Raw genomic sequence first — 20124 nt, 5'->3', positions numbered from 1 at the left:
GGGCCGCGAAGCTGCGTCGCGAAGCCTGCGCCTGAGATTGGGTACAGTAGAGTACAGAGATAACGTTATTATACCGTTCCTAGATTTGCAATAGCGTGAACAATAGCGGTATTTCCTCCGAGCGATGGGACGCATGCCGATATCTCGGCGAAATGAAATGGTGCAGTACAGTAACAAAGAGGCAAATAGGTAGCCGGCGTGCGATCGACGGCTTGCCGAGTAAATAATGGCGGAATTGTCCGAATGCGATACGTGTACATATGGGCACACGTGGGCACCGAAAGTATAGAAGTACATATATCGCGGTAGCGCAATGACTTTTCCATTACCGGATGTTCAAATTTTATTTGTTACGATGTAGCTGTATACGATGGACATATGTATATAAGTAGCGAGTTGAGGTTTTCCACGTATTATGATATATATACATATACTGCAATCGTCAACACGTCAATCGATAACACGAACCACTGACAGAAGCGTTTTATCGCCTAGGACTGCCCAATAGGACCACTAGACCACTTGTCGAATACTCAAATTTATGAGAATCCAACTTTTGATTGTTTATCTCCTTTCAAAAATTATTAAATCGCGAAAATTATGTAATTACAACGCCATATATACAAACAGTAATTAGTAATTATTTCCTCAGCATTGTTAGTATCTTTAAGTCAAAGCTTTGTCTACCTACGGCATGAATATTTACCTTCGATTATCGGATGCATTATTGGCAAGCAGCGTCGCGCGATTATAACTATAGATATATCTAATTTCTATAAGATCTTACCATGCGGACCATATTCCGACAGATCTAGCATCTCATAATTGCCATTGAGCGTCGTCCAATCTCGACCGACATTTGACGTATACGCGCCAAGTATGCATGTGCATCATTACGTGCTAATAAGAAAGTAAGAGAAATAAGGTTCTAACGTCAAAAATATATTGCAATCAAAATGAAATTCTAATACATTTTATAATAAACATAATAATAATATGAAAGAAATATACAAAAGTGTAAATAAAAATGAAAAATCTGAACAATTACAGAACGAACCAGATGACAGAGCGAAACATAACAAAGGATATATCTTATGATTATATTTGTAAAATCTTTCTCTTATACGGAGCATAAACTAATAATTTAAAAAGTTAAATCTTGAACGGATTATGTTCCTTTTACTTCATTGAATTTTATAAGATCGTAATTGAAGAACTTGCTATGCAAAAGTGACGTGTGTGCATGTTTAGCGGAAAATATATTGCGTTATTCATATTTACAATTAGTTGCTGGGCATTTTCTGTAAGAAACCTTGCTCGAACACGTCTGAAAGAGAAACTATAAAGTTCTCCGATCACACATCGTACGAGCCGGTCTTACAACTGCACGCTGAACAAGCACAGGGGACTTCTTGACGGCACAAAAGAGGATATTTTGATGTATTTTGAACTCTTGGCGCAGCTTTGCAGCGCGAACGGGCTTTTATTGCGCGACAGACGGCTTATAACAATATCGACTTATAGCTTTGTATTACATTTACGTTTGCGTTTTCTTGAACAAACAATCGGCGACAAGAGTAAATAGCTGCGTATAGTAAATAGCTTAAATCAAAATTCCACATAATCCAACATAAGAAGAGATTAAAACAGTAACGTGGACGAAAATAGGTGTAGGTATATAGCGTTCAACAACTCGCAAGTGTTCAATTTTAACAACAATTATTCTGAATATAGAGCATCTCATCTTAGCCAATCAATATTGAGAAGAATTATTTTATCATTTACATCAATTTCCTAATTTTTTTGCATTACCTACGTATCTCTATAATTAAATTTTTATAATTCTATTAAATTAAAATTTATCTAGGATTATAAAAAAGGATATCGTTTGATGTGATTATGTTTACTTCTCTATAAATAATACATCGTTAAAAGTCTTTTATTTTCAATCGTTACATAACTCGGGATTTATTAGCTTCAACATTTTCATTAAAAAAAATTTACTTTAAATTCATCAAAAAATCGGTCATTTAAAATCAACGTTGTGCAAATTGAAATACTCTCTTTGTTCTGTCTATTTTTCATCAAAATTCAAAAACATTCCATATACGCCATGTATTCTTAATTTTCAGGTATAGAATTCAATCTTCAGTTATATTTAAAATCAATTATAATCTGCAAATATGTCAAAAATTTCCTTGTAAGTATTTTATTTCACTGAGGCATCTTTCAAGGCGCGTGTATGCGGCAACTTTGATAAGAATGTCGACTTTCTCGCGTTGATACTTGTAATAAATCCTCGCCGTGTTTTTCGTATTACGTCGCAGCCGGAGCATCACGTTTACCGCATGTTTTTTTGCGATGAAACGCATCAATGCGACGCGTGTAACCTTGCAGATAGACAGCCGCTTCTGCGTTACAGCCTTCCGCGTATCTCCCGCACGTAACGTCATAAAATTACAGGCAAATTGCCATACTACCGAAAAGTTTTCCGATAAAACCGTCACGTTCACGAAAAGTCCCTCTACTTTCGTCTTCGACTTTCGGCAAATTGTTTTCTGACGTGAGGCAGGTACATCGTGTCTCTCAAGTGCCAGCTTTCCTATTGTTTTTTATTTTTTTTTGTGATAAAAACAAACTTGGGATGTGTCCCCGAATACTGTTTATGTTTGCATATCAACCGGTACTTAGATACTACTTACGAGATGCGAATTACGAGGGAGAATTGATCTTATAATATTTTTAACCGATATCGATATAAATTTAATTCTGTGGCTAAAGCTAGAACGGAACGAAAATTGAAGAAAAATTCGAAACAAAAGTATGTGATTAAAAAACTATTATTTTAAAAAAATATATAAAATGTAATTGTTTATGGCTTATATCTTATAAAGTTAATTCAAACTAAAACGCTTTGTTTAATTACTCAAAAATATGATTATCTTTTTGCTCTTTTATGACTTTGAAATTTTAATTTTTAATCCCTGGTATTAATTTATCGTTTGCCGTATCGTTCACCATTTATATAGACGACCTAGGATTTTAACAGAATGCATTTTAGCACGATACAACGTAGGTACGTTAAAATGCACTCACCCATAAATGGATTATTTAATTTTGCGAGCGAGAGTAGCTCAGAGTAATATGCACGCCTGCAGGAAATCGAATAAATAAAACTATATAAAATGAAATTTGGAATGTCAGAGAGCATGGCATGTTTTTCTTTTTACGCGGCGTTTACGTTTATGTATCGACGAATATCTAAATATAAATATATTAGAAAAACGAGTAAATACAAATATATTAAAAAACGAAATGTATTGAATAACATTGGCTTGATTAATACGAAGAGATATGGTGTAAAGTTGACCGCAGTAGTAGCTACTACTTTTGGTCAGTTCCGGAAAATGAAAATATCCTCGTTCTATTTTTCGGATATAGGATATGAGGCTTAACATTTCTCCTCAATTTCGTCTCACCTCTCGCGTTTATGAAAAAATCGGGTTGGGATACCTGGTCTGATACGCCCTATATATACATATAATAATATGTTTAACAAATATGCCTACTATGTAGTTCTCAAAATGTGTAAAGCAGATTTCTATATTCTAATAATGTAAATTAAAATTTTACAAATTCTGACCAGCGATACAATTTTTTTATATGTATACATAAAATTTGAAGCTATTTTCCTCATGCATAGAATTGCAGGGAAGCTCTATTAGTTTGCTAGAAGTCCTTTTGATTTGAGCTTCCTTTTGTCTCTATAGCAGGAAACTTGAAATTGAATCCGTTTCAGGACAAGTAACTTATCTCGTAGGAGCACGCAATGAGCTTTTACGGTATTATCTTTGCACCTGCAATCAGTATTGTTCGAGATGAAAGTTAACTATGGACAATGACGCGTGCTGCGCATCAAATGACAATTATCAAACGATTGAATAAAACTTCGTCAATATCGATTTGTACCATGCACGTATGATTATCATTGTGTCTTACGCGGCATGGAAATAGTTGAGTTTTAGTGATTATTTGTAACCCAAACTAGTCATTATCAGGTGTTTGACAATATGAAACAAATATGAAAAAAAATGATATATTTAGTATAGAACAGAAAGTTAACATAAAATACCTTATAAAAATGAAAGTCAACATAAAATATGGAAAAGAAATGATTTATAAAAACTCATATTATTTTTAACGAGATTTAAACCATTATAGATTATACGCATTTGGAAATAGTAATATATTATTTTTAGGAACAATATTACAGAAAATTACCATTTACAAATCCTCAATATTAATTGTTGCTGAGAACATTTTCATATTAATAAAATTATGAAAAGCTATATAATAAATATATACAATAATTTACGAATTTTTTATAAGACTTTATAGCAAAATTGTATTAATAATAATTTAAATTTTTTAAAATAATGCGCACAAGACTAGATTAATTTTTATATTTGCTAAATTCGATCGAGCAACAATTATTGTATTTACACTAACTTGTTGTTTACTTTGGAGACAACGAGTTATTCAACTGATTGTTGTGAGTGTCCTACGTCAATTTTCGTACAAATCACGCGGATAGTATAGAGCGAATGTAATTGATGTGTAGTAGTTACCTTTATGTGGGCTTATTGTCTTATTGATTCGCTTCGAAATCTATTTAGGTAGAATAAACGGCGCTAGACAATAGCTCACGTTCAACAAGTAACGAAGCTAAACGATTACTAGATCACTATTTAGCTATCAACCAAACTAACCATGCTAGTAATCTTTAACATTTGCTTAAACCGAAAATTTTTATCAATTATTAAAAAAATTATATATAAATATTTTAACAAATTTAATTAATAAAACGGGATGCTGTTATAAGTCCTTCCAATTATTCAAGAATTTAATATATACAAATAAAGATACAAAATGCTTTCAACACTGCCTTTTGTATTATAAAAATCGACATTAGTTAACTTTTAAAAAATTAGGCAAGAAATTTTGTCGATTTTGAAAATCAATTTTAACTCCGCATTTTTTTTTTTTTACTTCGGTTTTAGTTCGTTGAGAAAAGAATGCGGCTGCACAAAGTTGTCGCATCTTTACTTGTTATCTTTTCCTTTCGACGAGCATGTTGAATAGGAGAAGGAGATATACAAGAAACGAATGGAAAGAGAGAAAGAGAAACGCGAAAAGACCTACATAAAAATAAGAAAGACGAGTTCAAAAAAGAGAGATCCTGATAAAAATTGGCAAAGTGGGTCGTAGATTATCAGACTTATACCTTTTACTCGTTATTTCCGTCTTATTTATTATTCACGTCATTTATCGCTTCCGTTCAACTACGCACAGAAAACGCATGCAACGGAAGAAAAAGAAAAACAGGATAGAGAAGGCAAATCGATACAGGGAATAATCGGATATTATATTGACACCGTTTGTACATTAACGTCTAGTATAGCTTGATTTTCGAGACTAACTGCTTTCTCGATAGACGATAACGTACTGCGCTTTCCGTTGCTCGAAATATCGTATTGCTGGATTTTTAGACAGATAACGCATTATTACATTTCCCCATTATTCGAAAAATTAGACTGTTAAATTAAACTCTTTAGCCTATTCTTTCCCTAGTAGAGAAAACTGCGTAACAGTAAATAGCCGTAACAATGATATAATTTTATATCTTAATTTTTTAATTTTTTAATTATAATGCATATTTTCTCATAAATAACGTGTAATTAGAGAAAATTAAATTTACATGTAAAATTGTAAATATATATAAGTGAGCAAAATGTAGACTGTTATCAGTTAATATCAGGATATTAATAGCTATATGATTCATGTAAGTTATTTTAGATATCTTTCTATTTTAGAAAGATTTCCTGCAATTATTTGGCTTTCATTCTGTGAGGCATCCATCATGTTCATTGTCCACTACGATTCAGCTGTCTATTCGACTTTGGAAAATGCGTTAGGAAGAGATAGACAGCTAGCGGGCGTGGTTTAATAAGTTCTGCCGTTTATTCAGATAGCGCAGGAAAATAAGAGGTGAGACGATGCGAGAGAGTGGATGAACTAAGAAAGACAGCATGTCTGAAAGGAGAGGAGAGGAGAGGAGAATATAGAGGAGAAGAGAGAGGAATCCAATAGTCCAATACCCCCGGCTAGAGGGCTAACGTTCTTTGTCTCTCTCCCGGATGCCAGAATGCCAATAGCTGGCGTGCCTCGGGCTATTCCTGCGCACCATGATAGGTCGCACTAAGTATTAGTACACTACTAACATCTACATATATCGATACGTTGCCGTCGTCTAAAGTCTAAAATCACCACCAACCAGACATGCAAAATAAATACGAACAACAATAAAGCGTACTCTCTGATGCCGTATTCTCAGCTGTGATCTCAGTAATGACTTTACAGCTTTCAACATTCGGAGCATACATTTCAAATGTAATAATGTTCGGTATATTAATTATGCGTAGTACAAATAAAGCATACTACACTATACTATATTTATATAATGTACGGTATTATACACACGTCGACCATTGTTATCTGGGTCTGCTTTTAATTCACGTGCATGCGAGACTATTTGAATTGTGGCACAAGTTATAGAGCGCGAATGAGTCTATCCTGTGCGCGTTACATATAAAAATAATTTTGGTTTAACGTTCCATTATTTCGATACCTGCACCCGAGTATGAATCCGAAAAACATCTGAAAAGAGATGCGTGTAACTGGTGGGATCTCCTCTTGGTTTAGATAAAGAGTGCCATCAAATGCTGTAGAACGTTGCTAAACTATGTCTAGTATAACTATATAGAGATTATTGCAATTTGCTGAGGAGAAAATTATTGCCTAAAGATTTACTAATTCTGCATTTTGCAGAGCTTTTTTTATATAACAGTACAGCTTTTTCATTTCGTTTCGTTCATTTCTGCATGCTGTCGACGAATCTTTGTTGTTATGTGCAGTCCAAACTATAAATCGTTGCTCTCTGCTAATTACACATCAGCGATTCTCAAATATCTTCTTCAAGTCAAAACTCATAGTATACTGTGTATGTTAATTAGTAAAATTTTTATATTAAAGAAATAATTTATTGACCTCTTTTTATCTCCAATAACGCATGATATACTAATATACCGTTATATGTTAACTTTGAGAAACATTGATATAAAAAAAATTAGGTATAAACGGTGTAAGGTACATTTGAATGCGTATAATCTAACGATTGAGCAATTAAGTTTATCGATATGATAATGTGCAATGATGATGCTGCGAACCCGAAAATAGAACTGTGTACCGCGACCACCGAAAAGTCGTAGTTTCACGCGACTGTATATGTGTTTATCGTATATTTTCGCTAACTGATATCAATGCAGAACTGGGAGCGAATGTTTATCGGTGAATTTCTTTAATTATCGATTTGCGGAACGTTGTAAACGAGTAGGGTATTCCCAGAATTCGTCGGGGATATGGATTTTTCTCTTCGGCCTTGTAACATGGTCTTCGTCACAAGTGGTGTTACAGCATAGCGAAGTGTCGTACGGCGAAATCGATAAATGTTATAAACGCGCATATATGCATATGATCATTATTTAGGCGTTATGAATAAATCTCACCTCTTCATCGTACATGTATGTTTTGCTTTTTGGACAAATTGAACTGTTTCACAAAACATCTAATGTTTAAGTAATCACTTACATGATATATATTTTTTTAATATAAATTTGTTTGAATTTTTTTAATTCAAATAATTTTCAGTCAATGCTGACAATGAGATATCAAATTTACCAATGAAATAAGCAGCAAAATACAATTTTTTAAAGGATTTTAGTAATAATACTGAAATTTTATTCGTGATAAATGTCAAGATGCTACTTAATCTGCATCAGTAATATTCGCTAAAAAGCGGTGATAAATTTAGTTTTTTAAGCAAAATTCGATTTTTCCGAGAGTTCGTTCGTTCACCGTCAGAAAATAACACTTTGTCGCGTGTAAAACATCGCACTCTGCGCTGCGGCAGCGGGCAGATGGACCGGATGGACGTGGTTTTACGGAGTGATGTTTTGTGGTTTCTCATATTATGTGTGTGTAACTGCTTTGCGCACCAGTAGTACTAGACGTAGTATGGTCGGCCGCTAGAAGAAAGAATTTACGTTGCGCTCGAGACAAATATCACGCATTGACGTAAAACTGGCATTGAAAAGCGAGATAATTTAATTAAGCAAACAATTTGTCATGTTCGCATAATATAAATAATTTCATAAAGGAGCTAGCGAACAAAGCTCGTTCTTAGTGCTTATAATTATATATTACAAGCGATGAATATACTGCATATATATTCCAATTTAAAACTGCAGGCCGATAAATGTCGGACTGAAACACAGCTATCGTTGGAACATTAAAAACCCTTTCCTTCCCGGAATTAAATCGACGCGATTTAATTATCTAAAAACTGTAAAGAAATTATTGCGAAAAATAATTTGGATCCTGACTGAGATAATATTTTTCGCAATAATTTCTTTACAGTTTTTAGATAATTAAATCGCGTCGATTTAATTCCGGGGAGGGAAGGGTTTTTAATGTTCCAACGATAGCTGTGTTTCAGTCCGACATTTATCGGCTCGCAGTTTTAAATTGGAATATATATGTATATATTCGTCGCTTGTAATATATAATTATAAGCACTAAGAACGAGCTTTGTTCGCTAGCCCCTTTATGAAATTATTTAATTAAGCAATTTATACTTGAGTTATCATATATCGCGTTTATCATTTTCTTTATGTCTACCTAATTTTTCACATTAGAACTATAAATTCTCTAGTCTAATTGAACAAAGTCTCTTAATTCAACAAAATATTTCGGAAATTGATTAATACTTCAAAGATTGCAACAATCTTAAGCCTCGACATTGCATCTCGGTGGTCTTATCATTCTTTTATTATAATAGAACAAATAATTAGTCCCGCGATATCCCGTTTGAGTTGGACGCGACCAAGGTTGCGATTACAGCGAACTACATCAGTAAACCGAAAAGCATTTCTTAACGAAAGGAGCTTTGTTTCCAGAGGCCCTTTGAAGTCACTGTTGGCAGCGATAATTAAACGAGTTTGATTGATAAGCAAAGTAACTAACTAAATTCATGACAGCAGTATTAGATTTTATTAAATATATTTATTTATTATCTAAGATAAAAATATTCACTGTAATAGATATTATATAGAGAGCGATAAAAGCAGATAGATATTTTATTATTTTAGATATATATATTAATGGATAACATTACCGTTGTGTTGTTAATTTAAAACCCGAATAAAATTATTATCTCTCAAAGATCATCGAACCGCGAAGATCTCTTAATGTACTTGCTATACGAACAACGATGCATCTAAGTGCATTTATTAACGTGTCAGAAGGTGGCCAACTTCTTTCCAGTCTCCACCCAGCTTTTAAGGTAATTAAATGGACAGTCGGGACCGTCGAGACCGACGGACTGGCAACGAAAGCTTTAGCTTGGCGTGAAGGAGGCCATCACGTTATACTTATATTACGTTCCGCGTTGCGTGTTTCCGATGATGGATTTAGGACGTGCGAGAAATGAAGCTAAATAAAATTATATTCTTATAAAATTATGAAAAGGACAGTAACTGGATTTAACTTTTAACAAAAGAAATAAGAATAATATGATAATATCTTTGTCTCATGTATATCGAAAAATATCGTTTTAAGTGGAGAGGAAATCAAGGATTGGGAAATTGTTCAAATCGTGATAAAATCATGCTAAAAAGGGTTAAATAATTTGTTTAATGCAGATATTTTGATGCACAAGAGTATATTTCTTCATTGGACACGTTCCTTCTTATTTTGTTCATCGCATTGCCGCTCGTATATGTAAATTCTACAAAGTACGTTGTTTTGAAAAATATATTTATGTATAATAATGTACGTGTATGTAAGTATGTACGTCTATATATCTTTTAACATAGTTCTTCACCATACGGTTGCTTTGCTGTGAAAGTAAACTAAAAAATGGATGGTGTCCAGGACGAAACAGCTATTCAGACGTACAGAGAATGCAAGGGACGAAGATGGAGATATATGTTGTAAGCGCTGATGGAACCCATCACTCTCTCGCAAATCTGATTACGTTGTCCCGCTAGCTGCGACCATATTCATCCACCACTTCTCTTTGAGAGAACGTATAGTAGTAGGTAGCCTCACACGTGCGCGTGTACGTCGCACAGCTCACCAGACTCCGATGAACCAGACTCCGCGACCATCTCTCTAAAATCGAATAGAGGTTTGTCTCAGCCTGCATTGATTTCCGCCTCGTTTAGCATCTAGGTATTCTAGGTACGAGGGATTCGGGGAAAACGCAGGGAAAGAGGGAATCGCGCGAGTATTTACAGACAATTCCGGTCTATCACCGGAAGCACCATGGAATGAGGAAATGACGAAACACAGAAATTAATTGACTCGATCGTTGCCGCATGTGTATTGGCGCGCGTGTGTCATATAAAAGGGAAATTTTTATAAAAATAAAAATAAAATCCTCGGAACAATTTGATTCTTTCTTTAGTTTTGTGTGTTCGGCAAAAAAAATCTTTTTTTGCGAATAAAATAAAACTTAGAAACCTTTGGCTGTAATGTTTATTCCAATAAATAATTTATTGTTTTTTTTTTTTTAATTGTGTGTAAGAAAGTTGACTTATGTTTTGCCTGTGCAATAACCGAATCGCAGCGATCAGTATTATAATTTGTATTAATATTTTCGCTGTTAATACACCGCGTACAACAATGATGACTACAGTTGCGCCAACGGTGCACCATTTTAACCCATTTAACATTAATGTAAAATTTAATGCAAAGATTACTGTAAATGATGCGTTCCAACAAGATGTATGTATGACATCTGTCGATGACAATTTCATTTTATTAAAATTAAATTTGTTACATCATCAAAGGAATATTACTAATTCTATATCTAAATGTCAATTGCAAAACATTTCATCTCTTTTCGATTAGTTAATTAACAATTTGCTAGCAATACCATACAAACATGGTAGAAATGTGGTAGATAAATACATATTGTAGTATACAAAAAACGCACAAAATTTATAACGCAATATCTCTTTTTTTTTTATTAACATTTAATGGAAACCATATAGCAGTAATATATCGAAGCGTCGTCGGCTCTCCAGAGATAGCAGGAAAATTCTTTTCCGAAGTTAGCGTCGGAAATTATAGAGGGGGAAAGGCTCCTCAGAGACTTCTCTTTCACGCTCCTCCGACATTCATGCACCTATCCTATAGTTTACGTATAAAGGGCGGATCCGAAGCAACACGAAGAAAAAAAGAAGCCCTTGACACGTCCCATTGTAGATTCCTTCTTTCTCACGAACTTTCTCCGTCTTTCTCGTATTCCGGCAGCCATCCTTCTTCTCTCAAACAATTTCCTTCCTTCTTTGAGATGGTTCTTATGCCCGGATAACGGTGAAAGGAGGAAAACTCTTGCGAGAGAGGTGAGTCGAGAATGCGGCGGTCTTGAAATTCCTCGCGATCCTAAAGCATATTAAACTTGCCTAACGGGTGACCTAGTAACCCGCAGGATCGTACCTCGTTAGAACTTCCTCTGAAATAACGCATTTTGAAGAATGAGGGACAGATCGATGGCGAACGTCATCGAATCGTACAGTGCGAATGACTCGGAAACATTTAAGATTGATGAGACAAGCTAGCGAAGGGCGTGCAAACAACGTTTACAACTTTTTAAGGTTGTGGACTTTAAATTAGAATTAATATTGGATATGGTTTACTTACCAGAAGAAATAATTTTACTGAAAAAATACACTATTTTAAATAATAATATAGGATTTCTTATAATTCGCGACTTTCTACAAATTCTACAAATTCTCTGACGTATATAAAAATAAAGTGAACCTTTCTTTAACGAAAATGTCAAGGGAAAGATTATTATTTGCTTCAATTTCTCAATCTTCAATTTTTTATATCTTGATATATAACTAAACTTTAAATTAAAATTCTCTTAAAGTAAAATCTCCGTCAAGTTAACTAAAGAAGATGGTTTTGCTACCTGCTTGCCGCTTGAGACTTTGCTGAAATTCGTTGAAAATACTTCATCTTCAATCGTTTGTAACTGCGGAACTATAATATTGGTTTCTCGATACTTTCCCTCAGATAAGAATCCACATGAACTTTATCAGAGAATCTGGTGTTAAAATTGAGACGAAGAAATGTAATAATTTATGGCTTTTCTAAAAATAGCGCTTGAAGCAACATTTCTCGAAAATATTGTATATAGAAATAATAATTCTCGAGAATGAAACTAACAATAAGATTATACAAATAATAATATATTGGCTATAACAAGACTGGACTAATTAAATATGCATTTCCTTAGTTCATCAAACAAAATATTTCTTATATGCCTAGGATATCACAATTAAATAATTTATTGTTGCTCCATTAAGATAAAAAAATATACTATTGTTAACAATATTTCCTCTCAGAACTCTTCTTCACGTAGGCAGAATTAAACGGCGATTACTCAAGTCCGATAAAGTTGATAAAGAAATGATTGTATAGCAGGATATATTTGATTTGAAAAGTGAACGTACTAGTCAAATATCCAGTAAATATTTAATCTATATCCCTATTTCCCTCAGGCACTTTCCGATGCATGCGCAGACGAAGATACTTCACTATAGAGTTCGATATTTTACTTTCTATCGCCTTTCGTCTGCCTCTCTTTCTTGATATATTATTTTTTTCCTTTTTGATATATGATTTTTGACGCTCTACATGATAAAAATTCGAGTCAGATTTGGTTATTAATAAAATAAAATATATATTTACGATATCCCAGACATAAGAAATATTTGCATAATGAAATAAGGAAATGCATATTTAATTAGTTCAGTCTTGCTATAGTCAATATATTAATTTCATAAATGCTGTAGATTTTGAAGAACGTTAAAGACTTATATACGTATCTATGTATATCATGTTAATGTCATGACTGCTTGGGAAATAATGTAAGTATCATCAAACATGGTTCAAATATACATATAGATTTGTTAAAGAGGCATAAATTAGAAGCTGGGTACAGCGCGTTGCTCTTTGCAGTTTTCAGCCCTGCACGATTTACAATATCTCATAAATATGGACTAGACAACAGAAAGTTCAAAGCTTATCGGATTTTACTTAAAAAAATGAACATCCAGGTACCGACCCGACATTATAGCAGCTATATATTATCAGAGATTGGATTTTATGAAGCTGATGATAAACATATTTATAACGAAAATTGCAAAGTCAGTAATTGTAAAGATCATTAATCCAATTTACGTGCGTCACAAAGTAAAAACTTTCAAGGTAATGGACTTGTAACAAATGATTTATACGTGTGAATTATTCATGATAACTCGCTAAGTTTGATTCTAAAACTTTGCCAACTATCGGCAATAATGAGCAGACTGGTATATACGATGCACGATAGGAAATCTTGGTGAAATAATTTTAAATGACTCTTAATAAATGTATCTAATTAAATACCTATTTAGATAGAATAAAAAATCGAAATATTTACAATTTTTGTATTTGTTTTTTATTCTTTATTTATATTCCGCAGCTAATCGGCGCCAGTCCAGTTATAAAAATGATAATATCTAATTAAAAACTTTTGTATATTATGAATTAATCGAATAATATCTCCAGCGCAATACCAAATTAGAGAGATTTTAGTAATCTCGGTTACCTTGACACAATGACACAAATGTAACTAGAAGTAGTCCAGCTCTTGGCTGACCCACTTCTTCTAGTTATTGTCGACGAATTTTTATTATATGAGCATGCATCTTTTTCCTATAAACTGAAACGACAACAATAATAACATTTTTGTGCACGTGCGTAATAATATTATTTATAATATTATTTATAAAATTGTAACTAAAATAATATTTAAATATAATTTCGGAACATTTTCTATATTATATTTTTTTCCGTTATAGAAGCAATCCAAGTAATCGATTTCTAGCTAAATTAAAGGTAAATTTTAAAAGTATCTTTGTAATCTCTCCTTCGGCTTTTGTTTGCAAAAAAGATGAAGGAGAAACAGAAATCAACCATTGAATAGATATACTTGAAAATTTCTTTTGCTTTCTTCTCAATTTCAAGCTGAAATCTTACCACTAATTGCCACCATTGTTCCCACTAGCAGAAAGAGTATCAAAGAAACAAAAGCAAAAGTGTTACTTCGTCGACACGTGGCCTCTCTACATTTCTGCTTGTATTCGAACGTAATATTCTCTTTTTAATTTGCAATCCATCGATCGCGCAGCTATGTATATATTAATTCATTATTAAAATCAATCAAGCATTCTTACTTAAAAGAAGCAGAGATTATTTCTTAAATAAATTTTTATTAAACGTTTGTACATATAAAAAATTTATATTAAAGTGCCATATACACACTAACGTGTGTTTTTATATTATTGCGATATTGGTATCAATAAAAATCAAATATCTTTATATTCGCAATTGCATATCAGTTAAATAATGATCAGTTAAATAAAGAAAACACATTTTAATTATTTTTTGATCCCTTAATTAATGTAGTTAAAATGCTGATTTCGTAAATTTGTGTGCTTCAGGGTTTACAATCTTACAGGATTTTTCGGGTTTAGCTATGGGTTGGGCTCTTACCGGACTCGGAGTAGCTTTGATCATCGTCATTGCTGCTGGTGCCACGCTTGTCCTTTGCAAAAGGTAACACACAATAGTAATTTTAATATAATAAAATCCAATAATATCGCGCATCAATCCAGTTATCACTAGAGAATAAAAACTTTTATATAATTGAAATAGAGAATCACAGGTTTTTTAAAGAAATATTCATATATGTACATATTTTATATATAATATAGCGTACTGAATGTAATTAAGTAAGCAAGAAAGCTATCAGTTCACAAAAAGTAACTACGAATGTTACCCTTAATTCTCAATTTTTCTTTGATAATCTCTTCTTTGTCCGTAATCGTTGGCGTAAGAATATAATGGTATACCCCTTTAGAAACTGGTAAACGCGTTAATGTGTGCAACAGGTGAAAGCGTCATTCGACGAACAATTATTACACTACCAATTTGGTATTTGTCCAAGCACAAGCTTGATCCTTGATATTCTTCCTCGGAATAATAAATCAAATCTTTGTTTCACCCAGAAGTGTATTATATGAGAACAATGAGGGATAACTGTGAGTTTAAGTAATGTTGAATTGCTGTAAGCATGTGAATGATTCGCGATTAGTCTAAAGAACAAGATAAAAAACAAGATGTGGCAAACGCAATTGAGAAAAATGTGTAAGATAAAAAAATAATATAATTTATTTAAAATACATTGCATAGATATTACATGTTAAGAGCATTCTGCATAATAAAAAACAGAAGATATACAGAGAAATTAAAAAAAAGAAGTGATTCATTTAATATTCTTTACAATAAAAATTATATAGGAAATTAAAAACACATACATACAATTCACATAGTTAAATATAATTTTATTATTAAAATGTTTAAATAAATCCATTTAGATTACGACAAATAATCAATCATAATAAAGTAATCAAAAACTTATGAACGAAAGAATATCGAGTGACGAATCAGTTTCAACTTTGTTCATCAGCTTAACAGCTTATTTTATTTTGTTCTCTAAAATTCGATCCGTTATTTCCGAATTACAATTTCAAATAAGTTATTTCATGATACGTGGTATATGCATAATTAGCGTTTAGCTTCTGTAGTCGCGTCAATCCCACAGATACTGCATTGGATGGCAATTTGGCACCAGGAATGTCTGGAACGTTTGCGAGGAATGGAGACAAAGGCTTTCTTGGCTTTGGGCACCGCGGGAAGAAAAGGTAATGTATTTCAAAACGTAAGTTAAATTACATTTGGATTTTATAAAAAAGTTTTATTACTACTTTTTGTAAAAATTTGCAGTTGTTATCTAAAACAATTATTTATAATTAAAATATATTTTTTATTTTATTTTAATATTTGATTGCTAAACGCCAAATATTCAATTTTGCCTTGAGAATTTAGAATTTTTTTTCTGTTATTTTACAATTATATTATTATTATTATTATGGTTAATTGTAAGTGTTACAATTTTAAAACAAGAATACAAGACATTTATGCAGAATCTTTAGAATATTTTTTACAGCTTTATATTATTATAACCTTATATTATTTTAAATTATGTCCAATTATATGGTACTATTTAAAGGTGGGATTGGTAAAGGCTCAGCATCCAACCGCCCAGACAATACCAGGCCTATATCGCCAGACTGGGAATGCCTCTCAACATCTCTTGCATAGCGATAGCGACCTCCGGCTAGATGCGCAAGGCGCCTTTACCAGGTATGCGATCAATTGACCAATTACGATTTTATAATATTCGCATACAATTAATCAAGTTACTTCAATCAGATTATAAAATTGTCTACATTATGAATATAAGTAATTGAGGCTAAGAATATTATAATGTGAATAATAATGAAATTTTTTACACAAAGAAAGAAACCTTAAACAACTATATTTTGTATCTAATGTCTTTCATAACAAGATAACATTGAGTTAAATTAAATTTAAATATGTTAATAATAAAAAATAAAAAATAAATACCTAAAAAAATTATATACATATAAAATATATTACATCTTCATACTGTTGTATACAGATTTGAGGCTGTCGACAGGGATCTACATCCGCCTCTCGGCAGCAGTGCGATACCACCTCAACCATTGAGGCCTGCTCCGCAACCACGACCGACCGCTCGTCCGAGGCCGTCGCCGCTTCAGACGCCGAGTACTGTCGACTATATTAGAATGCACGAAGCCGGTCCAGGTCCGTTGACGCCGCCGCCGTCGTTGCAAAGAGGATCGATACGATCGAGAGCCCCCGGTCCGTCCGTGTTTCTCTTTCAGAGCGAACCGTCGAAGAATCACGACCCCTTCCAGTCGATCGAGCGCTCCACCTTCGTGTTCGACAATGGTCCTGCGAAGACGATAGCGGAAAGCATCCAAATGACACCTTACTCTAGTCAAAACCACGTAGATTCTAGATTAATCAGGTATAACATATAGAAAAGCTTCCGATAAGCGATATTTCTCCTGATGGCTTTAACTTTAATATATATACTAATTTATTTAGGTCACATAGGCTAAAACTATAAAGCCGCTTATATTCCATCTTTTTACGTGGACTTTACAGGCAATTTGAGCCTCCCAAAGAGCCGGCGTGGCTCAGATACGGTATAAGCGAACCTCTAGATAACCGTCATGACAAGTTGAACGACGAGGATGTCAATAGAAGTTATGGCAGCTACGAGATCGTCCAGAGGAATCATATCGCGCGACCATACGCGAGGAATGAATCCAGAGGGTTTGCGGATAACTTCAGCATGACGAATTCATCGAACGCAGCTAACCAGATGATCATGGAGTCGATATACGGACCACAGACCATTTCAAAGATGCTTCAGAACAGCGAGGAGCTGAACGGCGACCTCAATCGAAAGAATAGCGATATGCAGAACATCGAGATGACTCCGTTCAAGAGTACTTCCGGCCATCAAGAAGATATCGATTCCTACATGTTTCACAGCGATCTATCCAAGTCGCATGATCTTCAGCGAGTCTCGCAATACATTCAGAGCTTGCCTGACCTTCCTGTCTACGAATCCATGAACGAGCTTCAGGCACGCTCAAATCGTGAATCGATACTGTTCGCAAGCGCAATTCAAGAATCGATCGTAGACGAGACGAAAATCGCGAACGAGTCTGCCTTGAGCCCGATACCACCGCCACCCGCACCCCCGGACCCGTCTCAGGAGATCACGAAGAAGAGTAGCCCAACAACCGGTGAGAGAATCTTCAGCGCGCTCAGATCAGTCACCTCACAGAGCTACATAGATGCTTCGGAGTTTTATAAGTAAGTTATTAAAAACTGATAAAAGTAGATGTGTTTTTAACATATAAATTAATCTATAATTCGATAAACTCATAATTTTTATTTTTCTATTATAAACACTACTTGCATGGTTATAGTACACATTGTACAATTTTTCAAACATTAAAACTTTTCAAGATTAATTTAATTTAAAAATAATTTTTAAATATTAGAGCAAACACGCACAATTTTATTACAAATCTAACTATATGGATTTTCTTATGGATAATCCTTATGGATTTTTTAATACTCAATAGTGAAAATATTTTTATTGTTTTTTTTTATATCGAATTATAACAGGATATATTATTTCTTTATCCCTAGTTCGGTACTCTCCTCAGCGCAGCAAGTACAGCGACTTGCGTTTCCAACGACATCACCACCGTTTGTGAATGATAACACTGAAGATCAGGATGCCGAATACTTGCAAGATATGCGAGATATTTATGCCGAAACCGACCCAGACCTGACTGGTCTCGATGGCTCGAGACGGAGCTCTGATCTTTACAGTCCTGAATTAAACCTCGAAGCTCATAGAACAGCGCAAGAAGTACTATATAATTTATTTTATCACTTTATTTTACATAACATTAATAATAACTTAATAATAATTGTTGTTTATCCTTGTTTTTAATTTTGTTTCTCTTGCCTATAGGTGTACAATAGTCTACAAGATCCACCGTCGTCTCCCTTATTGCTTAAGGATCACAGTCACGAGTCTTGTACTTATTTATCAGATCCCAGTTTTACCCGAACGTCAGAGGTACATATACCTTTTAATCTTTTTGCTGATTAAAAAGAAATTGATTGAATTGTAAGAAATATTTGATAGTGTAATATACTTGGTTTGGTTCCTTAAATTAGAATTATTTTCCAGGATATTTTTAACAGCCTCGAACAAAGACGTAAAAGTATAGAAAGACTGAATGGTATTCATGAATATGTAGAACTTGATGCTGCCGATCCCTCGAGGTATGAACGTTACCATAAAAAATTACGCAATGTCAGGCTCTTTATTACCTTAAATTACCTTTCAATTATTATAAAGTCAAAACGTGTACGTTATGTGTGTTAGGAGAAGGAATAGCCAGGAACTCTATGCCGCCTTAGAGGAGGTGCAATTGAAGAGACGACTTTCACAGGCAATGATACATTTTTCTTAAAAACGTTACAAATCCTTTCACAAACAATATAAAATAAGAGTATTATTTGTGATTTTCAGAGTCTGGAGGAGTCGTACCTGGGTTACGCAATAAACGACTACGGTAACACCAGATCGGGAAATCGTCGAGGTTCGCTAGGTCCCGAGCCGGAACCACCACCCGACGAATCCACTTTAAAAAGAGCGATTAGTTGCGAGAGCGTATGTTCCGATACTAGCGTCAACCTGAACGATCTGGAAGAAGCACCTATCGTAGGTCACATCTGTGTTGGACTCGAACACGAGAGGTGGGGTGGTCGCGGAAGCGACTGCGAAGGCGATCTGGCCGTAAGCGTCTTGGAAGCCAGGGATCTCGTTGCTGCCGATGGCTCTCCCGCACAAGATACTTTCGTTAGGTAAATATCTTTTTTACCTACTAGTATCATATATTATTATTATTTATTAAAAATAGAATATCACGTTAATGATAAATATATCTTAAGAATCTCTTATATACATATAGACTCTAGCATATAATACGTAGGATGTCTCATTACTGCCGTATTAGGACATTCTTTTATGACATTATTTAACAAATTACAAATTCTTAGTAGAAAAAATTAATAAAAGACAACTAATTCATAATTAACGGAATTCTCAGTAGATATACTTAAAGATTATTTTTTCTTCGTAGAGTGTGTCTACTACCCGACAGGCAGACTCATGTGCAAACGAGAATTTATAGGAGATGTCCATCACCTAGTTATCAGGAGAAATTTTTATTTCCTCTCGATGGCGGTCCAGCAGGCAGAACACTTCTTGTTGAGGTGGTCTTTGCTAATAATTTCTTGCCGTATAGTTTCTATTTGATACATGTTAAATATATACGTAATACGTATGAATATAATTAAATTATTAAATAAATAAATGACGTAATTTACATGAATTTG

General features: G+C 33.8%; 1 protein-coding gene across 2 annotated transcripts in view; it reads left to right on the top strand.

Annotated features, from left to right (window-relative positions):
• LOC139779736 (uncharacterized) overlaps positions 1–20124 on the top strand; it is a 37780-nt gene that overhangs the window by 11324 nt on the left and 6332 nt on the right. Inside the window, exons 2-12 of one of the 2 annotated variants that reach the window (XM_071718213.1) lie at positions 14696–14793; positions 15842–15941; positions 16310–16443; positions 16781–17155; positions 17296–18015; positions 18358–18583; positions 18689–18796; positions 18911–19005; positions 19109–19175; positions 19256–19590; positions 19869–20001. In XM_071718213.1, the coding sequence (XP_071574314.1) occupies positions 14696–14793; positions 15842–15941; positions 16310–16443; positions 16781–17155; positions 17296–18015; positions 18358–18583; positions 18689–18796; positions 18911–19005; positions 19109–19175; positions 19256–19590; positions 19869–20001 (2391 nt within the window). Of the gene's footprint in view, positions 1–14695; positions 14794–15841; positions 15942–16309; positions 16444–16762; positions 17156–17295; positions 18016–18357; positions 18584–18688; positions 18797–18910; positions 19006–19108; positions 19176–19255; positions 19591–19868; positions 20002–20124 lie in introns of both variants that reach the window. The other variant, XM_071718205.1, reaches the window with a different exon arrangement.

This window comes from Temnothorax nylanderi, unplaced genomic scaffold (assembly GCF_030848795.1).
Source record: "Temnothorax nylanderi isolate EJ_2023f unplaced genomic scaffold, tnyl_v1.0 TNYL_tig0006_pilon, whole genome shotgun sequence".
Taxonomy (NCBI): Eukaryota; Metazoa; Arthropoda; class Insecta; order Hymenoptera; family Formicidae; genus Temnothorax; species Temnothorax nylanderi.
Note: the sequence above shows the minus strand (reverse complement) of the source record. Positions and strands in the feature narration are given on the sequence as shown.